This window comes from Odontesthes bonariensis, chromosome 1 (genome assembly GCF_027942865.1).
Source record: "Odontesthes bonariensis isolate fOdoBon6 chromosome 1, fOdoBon6.hap1, whole genome shotgun sequence".
NCBI classification, from domain to species: domain Eukaryota; kingdom Metazoa; phylum Chordata; class Actinopteri; order Atheriniformes; family Atherinopsidae; genus Odontesthes; species Odontesthes bonariensis.
In genome coordinates this window covers 5068448-5096283 of record NC_134506.1, presented here as the reverse complement: position 1 = coordinate 5096283, position 27836 = coordinate 5068448, and the positions used below count along the sequence as shown (strand labels likewise).

General features: G+C 38.8%; 1 protein-coding gene across 2 annotated transcripts; it reads left to right on the top strand.

Moving 5' to 3' along the window:
* Window positions 1–1604: 1604 nt before the first annotated feature.
* nadsyn1 (NAD synthetase 1) lies at window positions 1605–27765 on the top strand. 2 transcript variants are annotated; one of them, XM_075465640.1, is made up of 22 exons: window positions 1605–1725; window positions 1830–1917; window positions 7049–7109; window positions 7377–7493; window positions 7867–7920; window positions 8024–8113; window positions 12930–12981; window positions 13194–13282; window positions 13386–13503; window positions 15495–15626; window positions 16578–16649; window positions 18190–18314; window positions 18398–18446; window positions 18572–18674; window positions 19015–19183; window positions 19393–19528; window positions 19944–20050; window positions 21540–21671; window positions 21876–21945; window positions 24426–24554; window positions 25017–25193; window positions 25365–27765. In XM_075465640.1, exons 2-22 carry the CDS (start codon window positions 1833–1835, stop codon window positions 25398–25400), a joined length of 2103 nt encoding a protein of 700 aa, XP_075321755.1. In that variant the 5' UTR covers window positions 1605–1725; window positions 1830–1832; the 3' UTR covers window positions 25401–27765. The 2 variants fall into 2 exon arrangements, with proteins under 2 accessions (XP_075321755.1, XP_075321667.1); XM_075465552.1 differs by having other exon boundaries at window positions 1821–1917.
* The last annotated feature ends 71 nt before the right edge of the window (window positions 27766–27836 follow it).

Genomic DNA, 27836 nt, shown 5'->3' with positions numbered 1-27836 from the left:
ATAATTAGGTACAAGGACTGGACTAAAATGAGTCCAATGATCCACACAGATCCACAAACAAATAGCCATAGATACATCAGTGAACAACAGCGCCATCTACTGGATGGTGCTTTGTGAATCACGAGTGATTTGTTTGTGGATCTGTGAGGATTTGCGGAAAGAATGTCTCAAAAATACGAACGTGTTATTGGGTGATTCACAAATGCTGAGTCACGATTCACAAACAGAATTTTCAGTTTTATGAATGACTTTTTGTTTTACAAATGGAAAATTATATATTTACAAATACACATATATGTAAAAACCAACACACGTTACAAATAGGAAATTTGAATTTGTGGATAGTAAAACACTCAACTCAAGGGTTCATATTTGTAGATCACCCTCTGTGCATTTGCAGTTATGTTTGAGACAAATTTAAGCCCAAAGATTAAACTTCTATAGTGATTGGATATGGATTGTGATTAATTGAATTTAAGTGAATGACATTTCAGGAGATAAAATATTTCTTGAAAGAGCAACTGTACAGTGTCAGCTACGATAGGCTCCCACATTCAGTAAACCCTCTAAAAGCAAGGAGCAACAACTGAGCGATGGAAGTTTGAGCCACTTCCACTATTTATTTACCACTAACTACTTTAGGATGTATCTGAGTAAATCTGTTCAGCTCGAACCAAGAAAATATCAAAATGAAACTGATGACAGTGAATGCACAATTCGATAGAATTACATGAATCAATCACGGGTGGTATAATAGAGCAGACATCTATGGCTTTTCAGTTACTAAAGTATGGAAGTTTTTCTGTGCCATCAGAGTTTGAATACGAATTTCTAATATCGAATTTTTACAGCATCAAAATCAGAATTTGAATTTGAAAAACCAACAGTGGAAAAAAAAAATTCAGTGGAAAAAAATTCAACTTAAAAAAATTCAGTGGGAAAAAAATTTTACTTCAAAAAATTCTGTGGAAAAAAATTCAGCTTCAAAAAATTCAGTGGAAAAAAATTCAGTAGAAAAAAATTCAACTTCAAAAAATTCAGTGGAAAAAAAATCAACTTAAAAAAATTCAGTGGAAAAAGAAGCAGACTCAACATCCGGGTAAACAGGGAGAAGCAATCGATCCCTGTCTCAATTCATCCAACGGCAGCCAATCAAGTTACGCTCCATTGGACAGATCAGCCATGTCCACCAACGCGGGTGATGGTGCTTCGGTGAGTGAGTTTACTTTATTTGCCATTTGTGTTCATAAAATTGAGTAATAGATATTACTCAATATCTATTGAGCTGATCTGATGAATTGAGACATGGATCGATTGCTTCCGGATGTTGAGTCTGGTTCTTTTTCCACTGAATTTTTTGAAGTTGATTTTTTTTCCACTGAATTTTTTGAAGTTGAATTTTTTTCTACTGAATTTTTTTCCACTGAATTTTTTGAAGTTGAATTTTTTTCCACAGAATTTTTTTTTTCCACTGTTGGTTTTTCAAATTCAAATTCTGATTTTGATGCTGTAAAAATTCAATATTAGAAATTGGTATTCAAACTGATGGCACAGAAAAACTTCCATACTTAAGGCTTCGGTAGTTTTTGGTAGTGAGTCCATATTGCAGATGAGGGCAGCAACACACCGAGAGACGTGAAATTGCTCGAAGGACAGGAAGGCCAACAGAAGAAGTGTCGGAGCAGTCGCGTTCCGTCGGTCAGCTCTACAGCAGCGGTCAGACAGGTAAATGTGTGTTTACAGAGTTCACACAAAGCGTACAGACGCCACATCATTCCCATTATCTGGTATTGTTCATATGACCTGCTCACTGCATTCAGTATAACCAGGAAATGGGCCGAAAAGTGAGTGTTGCGACATGCTCGTTGAATCAGTGGGCTCTGGACTTTGAAGGCAACTCGGAGAGAATACTGAGGAGTGAGTAGAACTTTTTTTTTTTTTATCGACCATTTACGCTGTGACTGATGCAAACTGTGACTCTGATTTCCCCTTTAAAAAAAAATAAATCATGAACACAATGTGTAAGACGATAGAGTAAACATGGCTTTTAGAAAACCACGTCGTGCGGCTGTACCTAAAGTTGCATGCTTTGCACAACAGGCCGAGCCACATGCAGTGAACACAGGGGCGGTCCTAGAGGCGGGCCGACCGGGCAGGCGCCCACGGCATCGCGGGGGGGTGAAAAAAAATAAAAATAAAAACCGATCCAAAAAAAAAAAAAGTATTTTATTGATATTGGAGGAGTTTCTACGTGCCAGAGGGCGACGAACGTGGTATCAATAATAGTATTAATGGAAAAGTGAAGAAGACAGAATGAGCCAGCACAGTATTGCAGGTGGTAATGGACCAAACGGGTGAAAACGGAGAAGGAAATAATGACAAGTCAGTCTGCTAACCTAACACTACACTACACTGATGCTCCCACCACAACGGACAGTGAAGTGCAACATCTCTCTGTGAGCAGTAGGGGGGTTGGGGGCGCCAGCACCGAGTTTCGCCCGGGGCGTAAATCAGTGTCGGACCGCCACTGAGTGAACATGCTTGTTGCAGCCATGTAAAAGCATGCCATGGATCTTTAACAACAGAAACGTAACACACAAAGCGACAGTCATCCCACACCTAATGTGTACTATTCAAGAACAATTTTTGTGTGCTTTGACGAGGTCTTTGTTACTCTACAAATTGAGGAATAGGCTAATTGACTGTCACTTTATTGCGACTATCAACAGATAAAACCACAAAACACCAACAAAGAGTGCTAATTTGCTGTTACGTGTCAAAATCCAATAAAAATGTTCTTTTAGTTGGTTTATTTTATTTATTTATTTATTTTTTTAACCTTTATTTTACCAGGAAAATAGACCCGTTGAGATTAAAAATCTCTTTTACAAGGGCGTCCTGGCCAAGTGGCAGCACAAGTTACAAAATTAAAATTTCCGTTGCATTAAAATAACAAATCAAGTAAAACAATAACAAATCAATTACAGACAAGGGACTCAGTCTCAAGTGTTTTCATCCTGGAATTAAAATCGCTCAATGGAATCAGTTCCGTTAATTTAAAATCCTTTTGTAAATTGTTCCATGAGGTAGGAGCAGAAAAAGCAAAGGCCCTTTTTCCCTGTTCTGTATGAAAACAGGGGACAGAGAGTAGCAAATGGTCATTGGAACGCAGACCATAAGAGCCAATGTTCCTTACTGTGATTAGGCTGCAGATGTAGGGTGGCAGTAGTCCAAGTATTGCCTTGTATATAAAAGTGTACCAGTGAGTGAGTCTCCTGGTAGCCAGTGCAGGCCATTGTACTCTGGCATGTAGTTCACAGTGATGGGTTAGAGCCCTACAGTTAGTGATGAACCTCAGGGCAGCATGAAAGATGGGACAATAGTGCGCATATTTGGGATAAATTAAAGGACAAACTTAAGTAAAGTGATCCCGTGGTTTTATGAAGCTGTTTGCTGGTGTTATGCCGAAAAGTGTATGCCGAAGCATACTTCGGCAGACCTTTGCCGAAAAATGCATCCCCTGATGGTCCCCTGCTTTAAAGAGAGAATGGAATGATATAACGACATTATCATTTGTTTACCTGATTGAATTAACAGATATATATATATATTTAAAAAAAGTGTTAGACACGGCCTTTGGAATATTTGCACAATAATATAATAATAGGTGAAAGAGATGCTATAAAATGTGCAATTGTCGGATTATCACAAGTGTACATGTATTATTAATCCACATGAAAAAAAAGATGAACGAATGAAACACCATCGTCAGCTCAATATTATCACTGTAAGTTTATTGGATAAATGTAATAATCCACACCTGAAACGCTCCCGCGAATGAGGATGCACTTCTCGGCATAACACCGGTAGGCTACAGGCTGCAGGGTGGTTAGCGCCTCACAGTAAGAGGGTTCCTGGTTCAAATCCCTTTCTGTGTGGAGTTTGCATGTTCTCTCTGTGTGTGCGTGGGTTCTCTCCGGTACTCCAGCTACAAAAACATGTAGGCTAGGCTATGTCAGGTTAATTGGTGACTCTAAATTGACCCTATAGGACCTGGCGACCTGTCCAGGGTGTACCCTGCCTCTCGCCCAATGAAAGCTGGGATAGGCTCCAGGATTAAGTGCACTGCAAAAAATAGGGGTCTTCAAACAAGATAATAAACACTAAAACTAAGGGAAAAGGTACTCAAAACAAGTGAAAAAATCTGTCCATGCAGCAAGATAATTCGACTTGGCAAGATTTCTTAAATTAAGATTGTAGGAGTCTTGTTTCTAGATTTAACAAAGGCAGTTTTGTGAACAAACATTTGTCATATGCTTAAAATCCAAGGAATAAAGTGTGTTTTCAGATATTTTCTGTGTGAATCAAGCATGTTGAGTTTGTTATTGAATCTTAAAACAAGATTTATTTTGATGAGACTTTGGAGGAGAAACGTAATACATCTTATTTTAAGTGTTAATTGTCTCATTTTATGATTCCCTGCCTGTTTGAGACAAAAAAGTAAAGTTTTGCTTGATATAAGATTATACTGTTAAGTTGAAGACTTAAAATAAGAAATTAATTCTTAAAACAAGAAAAAATATCTAGCACTTCTAAATGTAAGGTTTTTTTTCTTGGTAAGAACCAAATAATTTGCAGTGTGGGTATAGAAAAGGGATGGATGGATGTTTGCTGGTACAGTAAAGAGCTACTTAGCTTATTAGGTGTAAATTAGCTCTTAATTGTTGGGATCAATCACTTTTATCCTGTGATCAGACATTATCTGAAAAAGAGTGGTTTGGCTCAGCACTGAGAGTTCACTCGCCCACCAGTAAGACATGAGTGGTTATTGGATGATTTGAGTATGATGAATGATGCGTTATGGCCATTACAGTCACCACACATCAACCCATTTTAACACTTATAGGAGATTTTGGACAGATGTCATCGGTCCTCCTCATCAAAACACCAAATGAGGAAATATTTCTTGAAAGAATGTTTCATCCCTCGATAAGAGTTTCAGAGAATTGGGCAATTAGTAAAGGGCAAGTTTAAGATGTTCTGGCAGCATGTGATAAGCCAACATAATACTAAAAGGCTTTGTGTTGGTTTTACCTTTAACTTTTCTTCAATATGTACTAGTGATGCTCCGATCGATCGGCTGCCGATCATGATCGGCCGATAATGCCCAAAAATAGCCTGATCGGTGATCGGAAAAATATGCCGATCAAAAAACCGATCACGTGACGTAAATTACTAGCTTTTTTTTTTTTTTTTTTTGACGTAAATTACTAGCGACCACTTTCTAATGTGGTACGTGACGTGTGTACAGAACCGAACAGGCAAAACCTCTACAGTGCATCTCGACAACATGACTTCTCCTGTCTGGAATTTCTTCAAAGTGTGTCAGAAAGATGTGAAACTTACTGCGGTCACGCCATCTGCGCTTCGGAGAGGCACGGTCGCGCTAGCTACACTTGAAAATCTAGTGCCCGTTTACATCGCGTTGTACGGTAAAGCGTGCGAGCGGATTTATGGTGCATTCAAGTGCACCCCGTAAACTCAGAAATCTATATCGAAGTTGATATTTCATTTGTTGGAATACCTGTCATTACTTGGTTGTTTTTTTTACTACATTCTTTTTAATGATTAAAACAAAATGATAGAACAAAATTATTGAAGCATATTCAGAATCAAACTAATTTCTGCATAGTCAGATTTGAAAACTTCATTTAGAACCAAATCAAAATGTTCTCTGCCGACTCCACAAGATTCTTGTTCTACATGTCCCCAGCTACCTCTGTGGTGATTTTCAAGTCATTTCACTGCATCATTGTTTAATAATCTGATGTGGAAATCATACCCAATGAATGGTGTATATGGGCAGATTAAAATATTAATAGAAAATAAAAAAAACAATTGTTTTCTGCAAACTCCACCAGATTCATGTTTTACATGTCCCCAGCTACCTCTGGCGGTTTAATTTCTATAAATGGTGCGCTCTCTGCTAGATGAAAGGCATGGAAATGTCCGATTCCTTCTGTGATCGGCAGTGATCGGCAATCGGGCAGATCATGATTTTGGTGATCGGTGATCGGTCCAAAAAATGCTGATCGGAGCATCACTAATATGTACATCAGAAATCAAGTTTGTATTCTGCAGACTGTTTTGGGGGTGCTCGAAGCTAGGATACAGACCAATCTGTTACCGTATACCGGCGCTGCCAGTGAGTTGTATCTGGCCCGCTGGTTGATAGAAACTTGCCCAATTATATGGCCTGCTATTGGTGTTGAGCCCCAACTCATAAGGTTATCCAGTATTGACCTAGTGTGGTTTTTCTGGGTATACATATATTTATCTACTTGTATCAAAACTTTCTGTTTTATGACAGAACATAATGCAGTCAAAGATGTAATTTAGAAATTATGTTAGCATGCAGTTTGTCCTCCGAGTGGCTTCATGAACATTACTCATTACACTGTCTGTAGCACATATAACAGAATACTCAGTTGGTGGTGTGGAGTCGAGCACCACTTTCAAGGTGAGCTGCTCGTCAGGGAAATACATGGCTGGAAATGTAATAAACAATGACTCCCTCATTTTCTCTTTTCAACATACCTCTGTATAAATATTTGTATCAGGAAAAAAATCTGATGATTAAAACCAGACATTAGCTGTCTGCTAGATGTGTAAAAATGCAGAATATTATGAGTTTATTGTGTAAAGTACCTGCAACTTGCTCAGATAATTCAATCAATACAACGTTTAATTATTACACCAGATTAAAAAGATACTCTGGACACTTTTCCACAGCTCATTATTGATATCAACCTTAAACTCATTTATGCTACAAAATAAACATCAAGAGGCTTCTCTGTTTGCTGTTTTCCTATTTTTGTCAATGTCCTAACTATGTGGAAGTCCTACAGTAGATCTTTTGAGATCCTGTTTGAATAAAGGAGCTTCTTCCACCACCAGCCATGGGACCACCCCATTTTATTTACTTCTTCTTTTTACCATCACAAAACAATAATACTGTATTGTCTGCTGTCTGTCTGTTTATCTGCAGGTATTGAGATTTCTAAGGCTCATGGAGCCAAATATAGACTGGGTCCAGAGCTGGAGATATGGTATGAAAACCATCTCAGATTCTTGTTTAAGTTTGATATGTCTCCTAATATGTGTCGTAATCTGAATGCTCCTTTTTTAAATGTTCCCTATAATGTACATTTTCTTTGTCAAATCATGCTTATTCCAAGCTACCATCCCTGTAAATGCTATACTAATAACAGTTAAACACGTCAGTGCTTTGTGGATTAGTTTTCAGCAGGTTTCAGTTTTACTGTACTGTACTTGACTCAGCTAAAATCTCTTCTTTAATCCTCAACATTTGACAGTGGGTACGGCTGTGCAGACCACTTCTATGAGTCGGACACATTGCTCCACAGCTTTCAGGTCTTAAAGACCCTTCTTGAATCTCCCATTACCCAGGACATCATCTGTGACATTGGAATGTAAGTGTCACCTTCAAATAGTCAGACTTGTTTAGGACCAGTATATAGCCCAGCAAGGCCTTCTTTAAAGCTCTGCACACAGTGAGATACTTAGACAAGTCTCTGTGGCAATAGGGGTTAATTGAACATTTGAAAGTTTTGGTTTCATACCATGAATCATGAAAGGTAGAAGATTGTAGTACAGACTTTTTTTTAGATTATTTTGAGTTGTTTGATTTACAGTGACTGGTTGTCTCTTTGAGGAAGCTTGAGACGCTTGCATTTCTGACCCTCACATTTCTGAGTTTTCTGCGAATGTCCTCTGTGTAACCATGAGATTATTGTGTACACTTACTTTGTGTCACATTTGACTTATGTTTTCTGTTCCCCTAAGGCCCATTATGCACCACAATGTGCGCTACAACTGTCGAATCTTGTTCCTCAACAGGTGCGTTCAGTATGCTTGTCTGAACTTTTGAACGACATATATATTTTTTTCATATTCAGCTAAAGCTTTTTTTTTGTCTCTGCATTTTTCTTCCATCCTGCAGAAAGATACTGTTGATCAGACCTAAGATGCTGATGGCCAACTATGGAAACTACAGAGAAATGCGCTGGTTCTCACCTTGGAACAAGTTAAGGTGGATCATAACAAGCCCTTCTTATTGTTTTTCACAAATTTACTTAGTAATTGCACATATTAGCATTTCAAGTTCCATTTTCTTACTTCATTTGTAATGAATTTTACACATGGCATAATTTCCTTTGTCATAAATGAAGTTGTTTCATCCAGTTTACAACATTAGTTTTCTGAAGACACTAAATCAGACAAACTTTTTCACGCTATGAGCAGAAAGCGTTCTCCAGTAATCTGTCTTTTTCCAGTAAGTTGGGGAACTGCAATAGACATTAGAACTCTGTGTAGCAGGAGTCAAAATATGCCAACTTTATAGCTGATATCACCATGATCAGTTGCTAAAAACAGCATAAACTAACATGCATCTGGATAACATCAGTCTGGATGACTTGGGCAGTAACTGGCTCTCTTTCAAAAAGCTAGAAATGCTTCTCAATATACTTGTGAATTAAGGTGTTTTTACAATGTGGCGTTTTTTTTTTATCTTAGCTATTTAAAGTATTTTGCGAATGTGAGTTTGTTTTAATTTCTTCTAACAGAAAGCTAGGTCTCAACAAATCAGCATGTTTGATGTGTATGTATATGTTGATGACTTTGGTCATTGGTCTTGAAAGCCCTGACCTGCCTGCAAGTTTGTATGGCTTCATTTGTATGGATTCATATGGATTCAGTTATCCATCACTCCCTTTACTCAGTCTGTAGGAACATTTGGTTTCATGGTAAAGTATGAATTCAGCAAAGTAACATGCTAGTCGGTAACAAACTCTGTGTGTTCCAACACTTGAAGTAACGACGACATCAATGACATCCATCCATCCATCCATTTTCTATACCGCTGAATCCGTCGGTCGGGTCGCGGGACATCAATGACATCTTTAGGTTAATTTTCACAAGCTGCAACTTCCTCCAGAGCCAAATAATACATTATTATGTGATGAGTTGCATATTACATAAATACATAATACATAATTACATAAATTGACAGGTTCAGACAAGCTTTCCCACAACAGATGAGGTGTGGCATCAACGTCATGTTGTGTCCTGTTCAGAAAAACACTCAAATAAAACTGCCAAGTTGACTTGTATAAATTTTTTGCTGTTACGGTCATCATCAGTGCATTGAACTTTGATTCGGGATAAGGACAGTGATGTTACCTGGCAACCATACTATGGTTACTGCTATTAACGCCATAGTAGCTCATTTTCTGTTCTTATTGATATGCACTTTCAAATATGAAAGTTTTTTAAATTTTTTTAACTAATACTAAACATCTTTATATGACACTATAAGGAAACAAATTATTATGATAGTCTGCCTAAAATTGGACTTTTGAAAATGCATGCAGACATCTTAGTCTGAATGAAATCACACAAAAACAGACTTCTAAAATTTTGACGAACATCCCCAGATACAGCTGAGGAATCAAATTACTTCTACCCAACTAGTCACAAATGAGCCTGGGTGCCTTGTGCATGCTCCAAAGTTGCATCTTTTTGCACAAGTTTGATATGAATACAACTAATTTCCCATTAAAGCTGCTCTTGATTAGCCTGGCTGACGCGTCCACAATCTCGATGAGATGGTGGTCTGGGAACTAGGTGTGCATTTTCTCGTATTTGAGGCGTGGTTTACGAATGCCTGGAGCCGTTTATTGGGCGCTACGAATGTCTATCAAATGACGTCAGGTTCTTCCCATGCTGCTTTGCGCGCGATTAATAGCCAATTGTATCACTTATACCAGATGACGACAGAAATTCGACGAGGAAGAAGAAAAAAAAGTAAAATAAAAGTAAACTTGCGCTCTAAGCTACTTAAATTAACAACAAAGTAGGCCTATATGCTATATTTTACATGAATTTTTATGTTGTAGAGTTGTGAATTTATTTTATCAATGGAGAAATTGAGCAGCCTTGCTTTGTTGTCTACAGTAGTAGATCAACCCTCATCTTACTTTGAAGCTCCCAGCTCTCTGAAGTGACGTCGACGCAGCTTTAGCTGCAGAGAAGCTATCAGGCTTGTGTTGATGATAATAATAAACTCCTGGACTATGATCAAACTTCCAAATGCATCGTTTTGTGAGTACAGACCATATTTGTACTACTGTAGAAGTTTGGTGTCATGACATGTGATTTTAGTGTGGTAATTTTGGAGATACTGCCAGGGTCCGTTAGCGCTTGTACGAAGCTATTCGGGATAACTCTGTAACTCAGCTGATGTTCAGCCAAGATCGGAAAAACTTCGGGTGGGCTACTTGGCTGGATGTCACGGTTCAAATGACCCCAGGGTGAATCTACTCCGAAACACTTTCTAAGGCTGCATTGAACGGTAACGTTGTGTCCGCTGTCATGTTGGATTAACACTCTACAAGCTTCGGTGTAGCCATATACGTCGTCATCGTCTTGCTGCGCGCCCCCCCCCCCCCCGTTCTGTGATTGGTTCCCAAACTCTGGCAAAAATAAGGGCGGTGGTTTCCAGGCTGACTTTGCAGTGAGAATGAAATCGAGCGCAAAGCAGCATGGGATTTCCCAGGCTAGCTCTTGATCACATATTTGTCTGTTTCGCAACATAACAGAAATTGTGATTGAAAATCAAACCTTAAAGGATAAGACCGGTTTTTTGACATTGGGCCCTTGATTTCACATTATAACATGATGTTCTACTCACCCCTGCTTGTTGTTGAACATTTGGAGCTGTTCCGAAGATATTCGCGAGGCGTCTGGCTGCTCTCTTGAGATATTCGGCCATGAAACGGTTTCCTATGGGCAAGCTTATACAGGCACAAACTATGCTGTTTATAATTTATTAATTACTGTACACTAGCACTGATAACGTGGAGGTGCGTCGCTTACTTAAAAAAATCCGGGTTACTGTAATTTTGATTTTTTTGTCGTAAAGTGGGTGTTACTGACTTCCTGGTGGTGCTACTGCCACATACAGCCCACAGACCTGCTGCCTATTTATTCATTCGGCTAAAATTCAAAATTAGTAACCCGGATTTTTTTAAGTAAGCGACGCACCTCCACGTTATCAGTGCTAGTGTACAGTAATTAATAAATTATAAACAGCATAGTTTGTGCCTGTATAAGCTTGCCCATAGGAAACCGTTTCATGGCCGAATATCTCAAGAGAGCAGCCAGACGCCTTGCGAATATCTTCGGAACAGCTCCAAATGACCAACAACAAGCAGGGGTGAGTAGAACATCATGTTATAATGTGAAATCAAGGGCCCAATGTCAAAAAACCGGTCTTATCCTTTAAGACTTTGTCATCTCAATGTCACCTAAAGCATTTCCAGATTGTCTCTCTGCTTTTATAGAATTCTGATTTGACAATTTGTCAACTGACAAATTCACGATTGAAAGTAACTTGGGGTGAGCCAGCTCTCTGGACGCTCCCTGCCGAAAAATGCATCCCCTCCTTGTGTTGAAATACAGACATTTGAGGGTCTAATTGTGTATCCAACACCATAATTGATCTGTTTTGACTTAGAATTATGAGTTCCATATATGCATTTTATATACTGGCTTTAACAAACGCAATGCAAATCTTGGCAACCCAAAACAACACTACCAAATAAATTCTCTTAAGAAACCAAATGCTGTAGATAGCCTACCCATAACATCATCACAGTGAGTACAGGAACGTAAACATCGTTTGCCAGGTATATTCAGCAGATATTCCATGGCATAGGGATTTTTCTTTAGTGTGTTAAATGTTGTGCCATAAAAACAAAACACAGAGCACAGAAAAAGAGTTAGACTTTGCAAAGGTCCAGATGAAGCATACATAGACTGCTTCTCTCAGTGGAATAGCTCTAAGTGTTTGTAACCACAGACTTCAGATAACATACTATAACGACCATGAAGAAAACCTGCAAACAACTATGACCCGTAATACGTCTCATAAATCGTTGCAATGAGCGACATAAACAATGGGTTTATTTAGCTGCGCATGCAATTCCTGGCTGACATGCAGTTCTCAGATAACACCGGTCGAGATGGATGGCCACCCTTCCTGAGTCTGGTTCTGCAAGAGGTTTCTTCCTGTTAAAAGAGAGTTTCTTCCTTTCCACCGTTGCCTTGTGCATGCTCAGGATGGGGGATTGGATTGAAGAGAAGTTTTGCTGCATTCTGTTGCTTTAGCGAGGCAACTTATTTTTAAAATTGGCTTTGTAATTGGCTTTCTTCAAATCTAGGCTAAAAACCTACTTATTTCGGATGGCTTTTAATACCCAGTAGTATGATGACAGTTTTATCTTATTTGATTTTGTTGTATTTTATTGCTTTCACTGTTCTTTTATTGTTTTTATTAATTTTTACTTATTCTTCTCTTTATTTATTACCTGCTGTAAAGCACTTTGGTACATCGTAAGGATTGTCTGTAAAGGACTGTATAAATAAAATACATTTACATTTACATTTGTAGGAATTTGACCAATTTGAAATTTATCGAATTGGAATTGACTGGATTATGATTGAATTGTATTGTAATTTGACTTGAAATTGGCTGTATCTTTAAAGCGCCTTGAGTTGACATTTGTTATAGAATTGGGGCTATGTAATTAAAACTGAATTTAGTTGAAGTGAATTGAAACTTACATGTACCAAGAAAGTTACAAGCGACAGAATACCTCAAGCATTTCTCACTCAGTCCACAGCATTGTAGCATTAGAAATACTTTAGCCAAAAGCTTGATTCCTTTCACCTTCATATTAACTGTTATAAGGACAGTTGTCAAGTTAAGTGGCTCAGTTGAGCCGTAACTGTAGCTCAACTCAACTGTTCCTAAAATGAAGATTCACTTTGTGTGTTTTTATAAGGCAGGTGGAAGAGTATTTCCTGCCCAGAATGATCCAGGAGATCACAGGCCAGGTAAAAACACTTGCTTTAAAAAAACAGATTGTGTTTGGCAATGTTTTTAGAATAGACTGATGATGAAATAATTTTATTTTTCATTGCTCATTATATGATGCCTTTAAAGCTAGACCATTGAAAGATTGTCATCTATGATTCGTTCTTATGGATCAAACTTGAGAGGCTTCAGACCTTTTATCTTAACACTGTTTTTCCTTTGTGTTCCTCAGGAAACAGTCCCATTTGGTGACTGCGTTCTGTCCACAAAGGACACCTGCATTGGCACGGAAATCTGTGCAGAGCTCTGGAACCCCAGCAGGTACATTGGAGCAATTCAGCCCTATATAAAAGTCACATACACATATTATTGGAGATAGTTTTGGCTTTGAAAGACTGAATGTTGTTTTGTGTTTTTTCCTCAGCCCCCATATTCAGATGGGGCTGGATGGGGTTGAAATCTTTACTAATTCATCTGCGAGCCACCATGAGCTTCGCAAAGCTGACCAAAGAGTCAACCTGATCAAGTCAGCCACCATGAAGGTATGCTTTCAGTGGAATCCCTTAAACATTTGGTCGCACCAGATCCTGTTTAGGGGTTTCATAGCAAAGGGGACACATCACTTTTTTTTTTATTTGTTTGTTTCATTTCCCCAATTTGGACTATTTATTTATTTTTTATAGAATTTTTATATCACCAAAATGATTTTGCACTGTATGAGAAATTACATGAATTCTCTCCTGGTAAAGCAATTTCTTCCCACAGTCCAAAAACATGCATGTTAGGTCAATTGGGAATTCTAAATTGACCCAAGGAGTGAGTGTGCATGGCTGTTTGTCTTGTGTGTCTCTCTGTTGGCTCAGTGCTGAACTGGCGGCCGTACCATTCCATCCCGACTAGGATGGAAAGTATGGAAAAAAATTAAAAATATTCATGAAAATTGTAATTGAGTATATATCATTTTTTAAAACTCAAGAACACACTTCATGTTTAATTTGTCACCCATCTTCCTATACACTAATAATGCAAAGCGGAGAGCACCAGGGTCCAGTGTCGTATCATATATGTAGGGAATAGTAACATCTAATGCCCCTTTTCCACCGCCAAGCTAGCCCTACTCTACTCGATTCGATATAGCCCGACACTACACCACACGACACGGCACCAGTAACATTTCCTTTTCCACCCAAACTGTGGCCTGGAAGTGGGCGGAGTCGACCCGTTCACCACTAACGTGACGTCGGTTTCAGGTGACAACAAAGTGTCACGCTGCGGTTAGTCAAAAGTAAACACAACGATGGAGTGTAATGTGTAATGCAGTTGACAATCCATATTGTTTAGTTAAACCAAGCTCTTTATTAAAAAAGACAGTACAAAAGTAAACAGCAGGAGTTGTCTCAGATACAGGCGTCGACGCCAGTGTTGGTGCCGGTGGAATGCAGATAGCAGCTGTTGCCTCAGCTGCAGATTGCGATGCCAGTGTCAGTTCTGAAGCCTGCGGGATTGGAGGATCTTCGCTGACCTCAGCAACCGAACACTCATCGGTTGCACAAACCGAGTCTTGAGGGGAAAAAAATAAAAAGTGTGAACATACGAAACGCATACTCGTAACCGCATAGGTGAGACACTGCTAGCCTTTCAAAACAGCGTTGTTTGCTAGCTCACTCTGAACAACTTACATGAGACACCTGTGTAACTTTTTACACAAGTTAAAGACTGAACATGTATTTGTTACGAAATAAAACCTGCATTTGTTAAGATATACGCGTTGCACCAAAGGGATAAGAACAACACTTACCATTTTCCATCGCCTCCAACAAAGATGTCGCCGAATCCACGCTGTTCGCCGGGTGGTGACCATAAATGCCGTCCATTTGGTCGAACCACTTCCATGTCTTTCGGTTTGACCCACTCCGGCTGTTGTGGTCCTTTACCTGCCGGTAATCGCTCTTCAGCTTGTCTCGGCACTGCTGAGAATTGCGGTGATAGCCATGGTTAGCCATCAGCTTGGCTGGAACACCTTCTCATTTCGTGTCGCTCCGTCCAGTTCCTTCTGTATGCGGTCCTCGGCCACCACACACAGAAAGGTCTGCACCTCGCTCATGGTCCATGGGTTGGCTTTCTTTCTCTGGTCTTCCATCTTCGCAATTCTGTTTACTCTCTGTTGCTCTCGCAGGTGTGTTTTCATACATGGCGGGTGATTATTTAAAGCTCCCCGAGCTTCGTTGCGTGTATGACGTAATTTCACCTGACCAATCAGTGGACAGCACGGATCATGTGACGTTTTAGTACCGACTAGACCCACCCAAGCAGGTACTTGCCGGGGCTAAAAATTGTAACGGGTCCCACCTTCAACCCGCGGTGGAAAAGCTCCCAATCAGGGTAGAGTGGGACCGTGTAGAGCTGTATAGGTACAAAAATGTTCGGTGGAAAAGGGGCAATAGTATCCTGTTTTCCTTTCACTGTATAAAATATCCAATTGGTTGAAAATGATTTAAACTCTGCTACACTTGGTGTATTGCTGGTGTTTCAGAGTGGCGGTATCTACCTGTATGCCAACCAGAGGGGCTGTGATGGAGACCGTGTGTACTACGATGGTTGCTCCATGGTGGCCATCAATGGAGATGTTGTAGCACAGGGAGCACAATTCTCCCTTAAAGATGTGGTAAGTATGAAATGAAGCACACATATATCAGTACGATTCAGCAAATATGCCTCTGTGTAGTTGAAAATCCTGAATGATAGATATATGGTGGTATTATTGTAGGCTTAGACTTCAAACAACCATTGCTGTGTTTACTGGAGCAGCTGTGCAGTGTTTGCTGGTCCATGAGGTGGTGCTGCTTGGAAGTTAAAGAATGAGACGGCGTTCTTGTGAAAACAGTCAGTGGGGTTACATGGCACTGAAAGGATCGGATAATTGGCTAAATTACAATAAGATTGAGTTATTAAGTGCATGTATACACCTTAGTCTGACAAGAAATTGGATCAGATCGGATTACTCGTGATCGGATTAAGACCCCGAGATAACTCGGTTTAAAGTCAAATTAAACGTGCTTGTAGACGGTGAAGCACGTGGTGAATTAGACGTTGCGTTCTGCGCATGCTCGAGATTTTTTCCCGGGATCATGAAACCGGAAGTCGGAAGAGACGATATTACTGTTGTTGTCGCCGTTGGAAAGAAACAAACAACGCGATGGAGAATGCGCTGTTGTGCATCGCGTTTGTGCAACAAGCAGCTCATCACAGACGAAATGTAGAGGGACGTAGCTTCATCTTGCTCTTCATTCGCATGTTTTCTCAAATGCTTGAGTTTGTTGTTGTTGTTGTTGTTGTTGTTGTTGTTGTTGGTGGTGAAGCGGTCAACAGGAAGTGGCTCTATTAGCAATAGTTGAAATGGGTACAGCTCCACCTATCGTACCGGGGTATGACACGCTTTGTGCCTCTGATCCGATTCATTCACCACCATATATCCAAGGAGAATTCCCCTTGCTCAAATAAGGAGCAACTCATTCTTATGTAATTTAGCCAATAATCCGATCCTTTCAGTGCCATGTAACCCCACTGAGTGCCAGCACAAAAGAGCCGTACTGATTTGTGTTTGTGTGTGTTGTAGGAAGTGATTACAGCCACTCTGGATCTTGAGGATGTGCGCAGTTACAGAGGAGAACTATGCCAGCCACACATGGTGAGATAAGTGGGCACACACACACACACACACACACACACACACACACACACACACACACACACAGTTTAGATGACTCCTAAACTAGAAAGCAGACTAACATTAAAAAAGAAAAAGAAAAAAATACTCAAGAAACTGTAATCACTAGTTCTGGTTAATGTACCAAAAGCAAATACTGCACGTTTGAGATGTCCTGATACTAATAGATATTTGGCTGAAACGAGTATCATTTTGATTTATTTTTGCAGTTGTCTCGCTTGTCAGCCCTAATCTTCAGTGCTCATATCTTTATCAATAAAAAGACAAATATTATTATGATATGTCTAGTCTGCAGCCCCATCTCACCTTGCACAAACATATTGGAAGTGTAATATAATTGTATACATTCATTGTACATGCTTTATATCTTTGTTGACCCTAGCTGAAGATGGCAATTGTGACATTTGTATGCCAAACACTACAACTAATGACACTGACAGTTGTGGGTGTGAATCAGGATGTCATGTCTTTGCTTTTACAGAACTGTGAGCAAGTTCAGAGTTAAAGCATGAACCAATTTTTGAGTGCTAAATCAGGCTCATTTCAATTCCTGTGCCAGTACAATTGGAGAACGCTGTCAAAGACCAAGTCAAATTGAAAAACAAACTGTGTAGTAACATTATATTAAATTATATGCTACTACAACTCTTGAACACAATTTGGTGACAATATTAAAGATATTAAAGATGAATGTATCAACATATTTATGTTCAAAATGAATCAAATGACTGTGATTTATCATAGTTAATAAGCAGAGAATCGACAGCATTCTCCAGAGCTATACAGATCCTTTTAACTTTGTTTCATTGCTTTGATTTTACAGCCCATACTTCGTGTTTTACATTGGTCTCAGTGTCGTTGTTAACCTTGTTTCAGTAGAAACGCTTTGAATCTTAGAAGACTAGCTTGTGAGTGCAGTTGATCATTTAGCAGCCAGATGTTTCCCTGAGGTAGTGGTGTAAACTAAAAGGTGAGGCAATGGTAAATGATCCATTAATTGGGATGACATAAAACATTCCTTTGAAATAATTATTTTGTTTAATTTTTGCTTGATGAATTGTACAAAGGCAAAATATGTTATGAATATAAAATAAGCTATAACAAGGTCTATGTCAGATGAAGTGTTTAAAGTCAAACCTCCTGCCCCCAAGTGACAAAAACAGGTCAAGTCTTTTGCAGCTTGTACCAAAAAGCTGCAGTTATGCAGCTACTCAGTATTGACTCCAATGGAATGCTGCCTAAATGTCACCAAACACAAGACAGATTAAGCTGTTAGCTGGTAAAGAATCATCAAGCAAACTAAATGGTGAGGACCAATGTCAGAGTTGGACATGTGTAAGGTGAACTGCAGCACAACTTCAAATGCTCAAGTACCAAGGACATAAGCTTTTAGCCTTTTTGTAGATGTTGCAGATGGTTGTGCAATTTGCTTATTGGTTGAGTGTAGTAGAACTTTAACAACTGTCAGTTTGTCTCTTTGGGTCAAACTGCTCTGTTGTAGGAAAGTGAACCCAAACCTTGTCACAGGATCAAAGTCGACTTCTCTTTATCCAGTGATGATGATATCTTCCTCCCTACCCACCAACCTATAAAGTGGCTCTTCCTCACACCAGAGGAAGAGATAAGGTATGATATACATAAATTTGAGGAAATAAAGTTTTTACCCTCTCTGCAGAGTTCTTGCAGTTGTTGACACCTGTGTTGTTCAGTCTAGGGCCAGCCTGTTGGCTCTGGGACTACCTGAGGAGAAGTGGACAGGTGAGGATGAACACACTCTGTGAGAAAATGTTTTTTTTTAGATAATTAAGCACCCCAGTAATAAAGATAATTTTGCAATTAGTTCTTGACTTTGCAAACTGTGATGGTCCGGATTTGTGTTCCAGGCTGGCTTCTTGTTGCCTCTCAGTGGCGGTGTCGATAGTTCATCCACTGCCTGCATTGTTCATTCTATGTGTGTGCTGCTCTGCCAGGCTGTAGAGGATGGCAGTGAGTATGATTCATTAAAAAATTTTAAAAATATTCTTCAGCATTCATTCCACTGAATGTTGTCAATTCATGAGATCAATATTTTCTCCTGTCTGATGAAAATTGCAATGCCAAGAGGACCGTGTATAAACTGTGTACAAAAGAACATAGGTTATCTTCCACATTTCTAAAAGCCTTACATTTAGTGAGCATGTGCTTACCTCACACAGACGTTACATCTTGTTCTTGAATGACACTTTCCTCTTTGTCAGAAATGACAATGACTGGATGTAACTCAGAAAAAACAGTTTACTGTTCTTATCCCCCCCCAATCTTCTGTTCATCTTTCTCCATCTTGCAGACAGTCAAGTATTGAAGGATATTCGTAGGGTGGTTGGGGATGACTCTTACCATCCACAGCACCCAAAGGAACTGTGTGGGCGCATCTTCACCACTTGCTACATGGCCAGTGAAAATTCCTCTGAGGATACACACAACAGGGCCAGAGACCTGGCCAATCAAATTGGCAGGTATTAGAATAATGATGATAATACTGATTGATGTATCACTGTGAAACATTTTAAACTCCCAAATCCTTGTATTAAAAATTCAGGAGCAGCTGAAGAGTCATAGTAAAATAAGTCCTTATACAAAGATAATTAAAAGATTCAAGCAAGTACGACAGAGAATTATCATTAAAAAAGGTGTTTGATTATTGTGTATTATGTGTCTGTTGCAGCACACATATGAATATCAACATAGACATGGCAGTGAAAGGCATTTTGGGTATCTTCTCGGCTGTAACAGGGCGATGGCCTCAGTTTCGTGCCAACAGAGGAAGCCACAGAGAAAACCTGGCTCTGCAAAATGTGCAGGTCCTCCTCCCTCACACATTCTTTCTGCTCCTTTTATCATCATCATTGTCCGTTCATTTTGACCATTTCTTTGCCATCTTTCTCACTCTTGGTTTAACACTTCTTATTCTCGATCTCTTGTTATCTCTTTTCAGTTGATAAGCATGCTCTCACAGTTTAACCACAGTGTTCATATCGATGCTGACAACTTTGCCCACTTAGGAGTTTCATAGACTTTTTTTTGCATTGCTTCCTGTTGAGGTCAACATAGTGTAGAAAACTTTTCAACGGTTTCAGAGTTGGGGTTAGAATTTGGGCAAGGTTAAGGTAATGCATGTAGTTTTTATAGTTAGGGTTTTGGTTAGGGACAAAGGAATAATGTGAAATAAGAGTCCCCTGGAGATTTTCTAAAACTTTTTATTTTCATTGCCAATAGGCCCGGGTCAGGATGGTCTTGGCCTATCTGTTTGCCCAGCTGAGTTTGTGGGCCTGCGGTAAACCTGGTGGATTGCTGGTGCTGGGCTCTGCTAATGTTGATGAGAGGTATTACCGGTATTACCATAGCTACCGTATAAATTTGATATTTCATGGTATCTTTTATCAGTTTCAAGTTATTTCAGTGACCATTGTGTTTTTTTTCGTTCATTAGCAGGGGTAATGTGTGTGTGTGTGTGTGTGTGTGTGTGTGTGTATAAATATATATATATATATATATATATGTATATGTATGTATGTATTAGGGCTGGGCGATATGGGAAAAAGTCATATCACGATATATATATATTTATATATTTTTTTTTATATCGATATATATATGACGATATAAAACAAATCACTATTTTGTAAATTTTAAATGTTCCCTGTTACTCTTAATTGAGATTTGATGATATCAGAAGGTTAATTTTTAATTTAATATTTATTTTTTGTCAGAGTTGAACATGACATGTGACACTATACAACTGTTTCAGATAAATACAGAACAGGTATTTTAAAATAAAATCCTATAAATGACCGGTTTGCTCTCCAGCAGCGGTTGTCTCTCTTGCTGTCCGGGAACTCTCTCCCGACGGCTCAGCTGATGTACATATCCCTCCCAAACGTAATAAACTCACTCACTTGTATAAGAAACACACAGGAAACATGTTGCTCTGAACTCGGTGCGCTGCACTCACTCGCTTGCTTCAGTGAGGAGGTGCCGCTCTCTTTATTAAATATTGACCGGGAACACAACTGCAACGCATGTGCGTGTAAAGATTGTCTGTCCAGTGACAGACATTTTTTATTTATTTATTTAGTCATTTATTATTATTATTAGTTAGTAGTAGTATTTTTATTAGAATTGGTAAAATTATTGTTGTTGTTACTATACAATCATTGTAAATATTATTATTTATTTTTTTGAGCTACTTGACTAATTTGAATTTCCCCCATTGGGGAATAAATAAAGTATTTTTCTATTCTATTCTACTTTTGCAACCTATATACTGCATTTACTTGCATTTAAAATGAGCCTTATTGTAACATTGTATAGCAAAATGCTATTATGTTGTAAGTCTACTCTGAGCAGATCTTGTTTTTACTATTTGAGTGTGCAACAAGGAAAGATATACAAATAGTTTTAACACTTTTAAACCAGAAAAATACGTAACTTTAATTATGACTGGTGCAGACTTGTTTCATGGACTTGTTTAGCCAATTTCCCAGGGGCTGTGATTTGATTCTTGAGAGATAACTAAAACGAAATTGAATCAGTGAACTTGTTTATGGAGGGAAAAGCAGATTTTAACATCAGCACCACTTGAAAAATTGCTACATGTACATACGATGACTAATTGTGAAAAACTACTTATTTTGATGAATACCTGCCTAAAGCAACCATAATAAGTGTTGTGTTCGCTGACAAAATGACACAAAACCTTGATGTAGTCACACTAACAGAAAGAATAATGTATTTGTTTTGACACAAATTCTGTCTTTGTGGAGAAAAATTAATGATTAACTTTTCTCTAATTCAGCCACTTTTGCTGTTCAGCCTCACAGGATATTTCACCAAATACGACTGCTCTAGTGCTGACATCAACCCCATAGGAGGCATCAGCAAGACAGACCTGAAAGGCTTCCTGCTTTACTGTGCAGAGCAGTTCCAGCTCCCAGCTCTAAGAGGGTAAGGTCAGCTGACAGTGGGTAATGTGGAGAATCTATCTGCTGGTCTTGTGAACACAGATACCAGAGTTTAAGCAGAATTTTGTTGCAGTATATTTATTCCTCAGCCAAAAAAGATCATATGTATATGATGTATTAACATGTATTAAAAATGAAGCATCTTGTGTGGATTTCAGTTTGTGGCTGGTTTTGGTTTTCTCTGCAGCATCCTGACTGCTCCACCAACAGCTGAGCTGGAGCCGCTGACAGATGGGCAGGTGTCACAGACAGATGAGGTAAGACATGAAAATATTCCTAAAAATCTTAACCAACTTGCATTAAAAAAGGCCGTTCAGACAGCTAACCTACTTGGACACTTTTACACCAAAGATGAGGATTCTTTTTGACAATATACATAACTTAGGGAGAAAGTAGTATTTTTCTCACATTTTCTGCACAGAGGCAGAATGGCCTATATTTATGTTTATGTTGATGTATTTAGCAGACGCTTTTATCCAAAGTGACTTACTAATGAGGATATAAAGGTATGCAGACAAAGGTAATGATTAGTTTATACTAGGTCCAGGTGGGAATCCAGATTGGAAGGAGAATATAGGAAAAACAAGAAGGCAAGGTAAGTACTACAAAATAACTCTCTATGGAACACAGGAGTCAGCCTAATTCCCACCGGTGAAGTGAGACAATCTGGCGAAGGCTGGTTGCTCCTGCAGCTCCTTGAGACTGTGGCTGTGTTCGAAACCGCATACTTCATACTTGCAAACTGCATACTTCCATTCTGCATACGGCATACTGATCGATCAGACAGTATGCAGAGCGTTTACCCACGATGCATTTCGCTCCTGCCCGAGACGAAATCAGCCGGCCTGAAGCTGATTTCCCTTAAGCTCTAAACTCTGTAAACTTTAGCAACATTTGAAACATTTTCAGGCGAGAAAGTAGTCGTGTGAAGGCAGGAGCAATCCAGACTCCGCCCTGAACTTCCTGGAAACCTGCTCAGCCCCGCCTAAGGCCCAGAAACCACAACAACAACACAGCCAAGCATGATCGTGACATTAATAGTCTGACATTAGTAACCTGTGAGATTAGCGATTTTTAGGAAAATATTTCTATTTCAGAAGTTAAAGTAGCAGTTTTCCTCAACTATATAACTCAAGTATATATACTCAATGCAAATACTATATAAACCTCCTTGCCATCATATATTGCTGTAGCATGCCTTCAAACAGGGTAATGTTAGATTAAAGCTGCCGTCGGCAACTTTTTTTTAGTCATATTAGCTTGAACTGTCATGGGATTCTGGAAGTGGAATATTAAATAGGCTGTTTAGGAAAAATCCCAAATTCTGTAACTCCCTCTAAAGCCTGTAATCGTGCTTGCAAAAATCCAGCGCTCCTGGCTGTTTTTAACCAATCACGTTAGGGTGGAGGAATCGCTACCTGTCAATCACAGCTTGTGCACACGCTGCTGAGCATGAGTCTGCCCCAGCTTGTGTGCGCGCACACTGGTGTGAACTCACGTGCACAACCTCGTCCACAGAGGGGGAGGGGTTTGGGGGGGTGGTTTGGAGCTTGGTTAGAGGTTGGGGGAGGGACCTGAAAGTTGTATCAGTTTGAATTTTCTGACTTTAGACTCGGAATTTTGAAAACCTGCCGACGGCAGCTTTAAAGAACTAGTCCGTTATCACACTGTACTACAGAAACCCCAATGTGCTGTTGCAGCAACGCATCTTGTGCATGCAGTCCTCCTCTTTGGATATGATGTCAGCCTTATTCCCTGTTTATTAAAGATATCCTGTTCGTAGCTGTTATGTATGCATTTTAAATGATGAGGATGTAATGGCCAGAGAAAAATGTAATCCCACTCACAAAGCTCACGCTGGTTTGATGAGTTGTTGTGGAGCCTTTATGTTTTATATTCCAGGGCACATGAGCACTTCATTATCTCTTGTGATGCTTCCCAGTGGCACGCTTTTTACCCTTTAAAACCTGAGGTGCCCTCTAAACATGGCCATAGGCATATGGCCAGCCCCTTGTGCCCGAAAAAGCCTTATGTATATATGTCTGTGTATGTATGTCTTTTTGCTGCTGCTGTTGAAAACACAACTCCATTTAGACAGGCTTAGAACAAAGCAGAGCTAACCCTAACAAAGGAAGGTCTTAAGTAATCAAAAGAAAACTAGCCTTGCTTCGACATAACCAACGGGTAGTTTTTAAAGCTGTGCCCACATTTAACTGTAGTGTTTCCTTCACATTAAGAGTTCATTTGTGGTGCTGAGAGTAGCTACAATTTCTTTTTCCTCAAAGTTTCCTCAACACCTCACAAGCAAGCAAATGGTCGCCGGGAAAATGTAACATCAAACAACTTTTAGCCAAACTATGAGATGCATCCAAACAACTTTAAACTTAATACTACACCTCTTTGGTCACCAGCAGCAAACTGATTTATATTGGAGTAGATTTAATGCACACAGAGATTATGGTTGAAATGTGTAGCAGTTGCTCGTAAATAGTTATGATTTTAACTTTTGTTTTACATTTGTTTGGATCACTTTAAATCATATTTTGGATCAGGAATATTTATCCTCTGGTGTCTTGATTTTCTTTTGTTTTGTTAGGGTTCTCTTATATAGGGTCCAAACTCTGTGAGCAGCATGTTACATAGATCACTGATCCTGAAAGACTCCTGGAATTAGTTGTTCAATTAAACATTACACTTTTCTTGTTTGTGCCTCTAACTACTACTCCTTCCTCCACAGGCTGACATGGGGATGACCTACTCTGAATTATCAGTGATTGGACGACTGAGAAAGATTTCAAAGTGTGGCCCCTTCAGTATGTTCTGTAAACTCATTCACATGTGGAAGGATATCCTCTCGCCCACGGAGGTCAGTAAGCTCCGTCACACAGTGTTCCTGCATTGGAGAAATAATGTGGTATTAATAGTTGGGCCAGAACTCTAATGAATTTCTGAATTGACTTTTGGATATTTTTTCCACCAAGACTCACTAATACAAGCCTGCATCTGTTTGGCTTATTGCAACAGCAACGTGATACAGTTTGGTGAAGTTCCATGAAAGGCAACATTTTCTTTGATAGAAATGTAGACAACAACATATAGATATAACTGAACCTGCTGATGATCTGGGATTAGTTTTTGCCAGGTGCAAAATCTATGTAAGAAGTCCAGAGCAAATGTTGCAGACATTTGTGTTCTCACATGCCAACGCTCTGTAACCTCTCCAGAAGAATTCAGGACTCCAGTGTGTGTGTAAAAATGGCTCGTGATTGCATCCTGGATGCCTGTGAGCTGCAGTTCGAGTTGCAAATAAACTGCTGTCTTTTTTAAGGTGGCTCAGAAGGTTAAACACTTCTTCAGGATGTACTCAGTGAATCGCCATAAGATGACCACGGTGACGCCGTCCTACCACGCGGAGAGCTATAGTCCTGATGACAACCGTTTTGATCTCCGACCTTTCCTCTACAACACGCGCTGGACCTGGCAGTTCCGCTGCATCGACAACCAGGTGATCAGTGAATTTCCCCTCATTTCCATACTAGACAGGTAGTCATGCAAAATCTTACAGAAACAAGCCAATAACAGAGACAAAAAAGAACTAACAGTAAAGCCTTAAACAATAGTTATTGAAATTCAAATCTTTAAGAGGTGTTTCTGCTTTTTATTTCCGTTTCCACAGGTGTCCCAAATGGCAACAAATACCCCAAAGCAATAGGGGCCAGAGGTCTTCAGTGTGAAAAACCATCTCAATTACACTCAGGGACTACGCATAATATTTGGTCTACCTCAATGAAATTTTAGATAAAATAGTAGTACTTGACACTACAAAGCATTAGTCCCTACAGTGAATTACCAAAGGATCCCAATAGGGCATCCTTATGTGAACTGCATTGTCACTGTTGGACCTCTGAACCTTGCTTGTGACTCCTCTCTATAAGCTGTTTTGAAATTCTGATCCAGATCATACCACTGTTGTGGTAGTCAAACCTCCTGTGGCATAGTAAACGCATTACATATTAGTTATATGGTAATATATCATTGTTACATGATTAATTAGATCCTATATTGTTAATTTGAATTGATAGTGATGCTTTATCAAGATAATCAGGATGTGCAAACATTCATACCGTAGAATTGTATTTCATATAAATCTTACATACATAATGCCCAGTTTGCCTATTTTTTTCTATCAGTACCATGAAAGCCTGTCAAAGTATGTTATTGATATAAATGATTTTTTTCTCTTCATAAATCCTCCTGACGATAAAGTTGATTGTGTTATTTACATCACTTTAACATAACTTTCACATAACTTTGTCCCCTGTGTGCCCTGAGCTTCTATATGGCTCCAGCGGCCATTTTTTCTTCAGGCCATCTTATAATTTATCCTGAAGAAGAGTCAGTCCTGCCAGTGGCTCAATAATCAGATACTGAGATTAGGCATGCTAACCTATTTACAGCAGAAAAAGTGTGGATGAATTACTACGCGATTATAACAGTAGATGAAAGGTCAACAGAGGTGATCACAGATTAACTTGTTTTGGTTTTTTTAGAACATTTTGCTTGTGATTAAAAATGAGGTGGGTGATGAACTTGATCTAAACTAAAGTATGTTCGGGTTGAATAATTTGGCAGCAGATTGTGGCACATGATGTTATTATTTTCTTATTTTCATAAAGAGTGCATCACATTTCATCACAGTATTTTACTGTGTTGGTATGGATGATACTATTAACCAAGTTCCCACAAGCAAATGATAAAGATTGTCTTACGACTTAATTTGGTTAGATATGTAATAAACAGTTCTTGCAGAAAATAAAATGCAATATGCTTCATCAAATTGTATTTTTGACTATCCCAGTTATGGGCAACAAAGTAAAAAGTATATATTTTAAAACAAATCACATTTTCAGGTAAAACTGATTAAACTGTTAATTTGTTCTATGAGATAACTGGTGCAGTCTCAGTTTGCTATTTAATTATGAATGGGTTCAATTATTCTTATAATAAATGTATTTCATTGAGGGGTTTTTATTACATTTTTTTTTATCAAATTAATTTGAACATTCCAAAATTTTTGGATTTCTCAGATCAAATCAGCAATCTCAAGACATGAGCTGGAACTTCTGCTGTGAAAACAAGATGTTTTAAGAAATGTTACTTGAAAAAATAATCAATCAATAAAACAGTAGATGGTTTAATAAGCTTACTAGAATGAAAAGGAAAATCTAATTTGAAGAATAAATCAATGAATAATGTATGTACACAACAGGACAGTATGTTTAGTTAAAATAGAATTTTAATCTCTGTAATATAACTTTGGACCTTTGCTTTTGTTGGTTTTTCTGTCAGAGCTCTTCCTCCACAGTTTAAACCCCTCTGCAGCGAACCTGCTTACAGGAAATTGGCCAAAACCTCTTGCACTTAAAGATGGTATTTTTTCAGTATAAGATAATTCATAGATTTTATTTTACTCCTTCAAAGCTACATCAAATGGGCTTAATAGGAAATAATTTATGTTGGAAATGTCAGAGTGAGATAGGGAGTTTTTTACATGTGATTTGGGGATGTAAACTAGTGTACCCGTTTTGGGAGAAAGTATTGTGGCAGTACCTGTATCACCAAAACTGTGTTAGGGGACCAAACAGGAATCCTAAATATGAAAGAGAGATTTTAAAAGTTGGAATGGTCACAGTTGCCCGAACAATCCTCAGAGTATGGAAGAGTACAGTCGCCCCAGATGTTAAAAAGTGGATGGAAATGATGTCAGAAGTTGCATCATATGAACGCATGTTGGCTGGAGTTAACAATGAAGAGGAACATGTTAGGAGGGCCTGGGAAGGTATTTTTTTGTAGGTATGGAAAATGAAAATTTGTAGATATGGTGCTGATCAATGCAAAATGTAAAAAAAAAAAAAAAAATTAAAAAAAAAAAAGAAGAGTATGTGCAGGAGGTCTTTGTGTACAGGGCTATAAGCTGTATATACTGTCTGTTGATGTTGGTCTCAGTGTTTGTTTTCTAATTTGAATGTTTTGTTTAGGTGTGTATGAATAATTAAATAAAAACTTTAATGACAAAAAAAAAAGGTATTTTTTTTCTCATGTTTCGTTAGTACTCTTTCTGTGCGGAAATGATGAGCAGCTCCAGTCT

Coding starts and splice junctions, on each gene's coding strand:
- nadsyn1 (XM_075465640.1), top strand. CDS start 1,833: ATGGGCCGAAAAGTGAGTGTTGCGACATGCTCGTTGAATCAGTGGGCT. Junction 15,627..16,577: donor AATTCTCCCTTAAAGATGTG/GTAAGTATGAAA, acceptor TGTGTGTTGTAG/GAAGTGATTACAGCCACTCT. Junction 21,672..21,875: donor CAGCTCCCAGCTCTAAGAGG/GTAAGGTCAGCT, acceptor TTTTCTCTGCAG/CATCCTGACTGCTCCACCAA.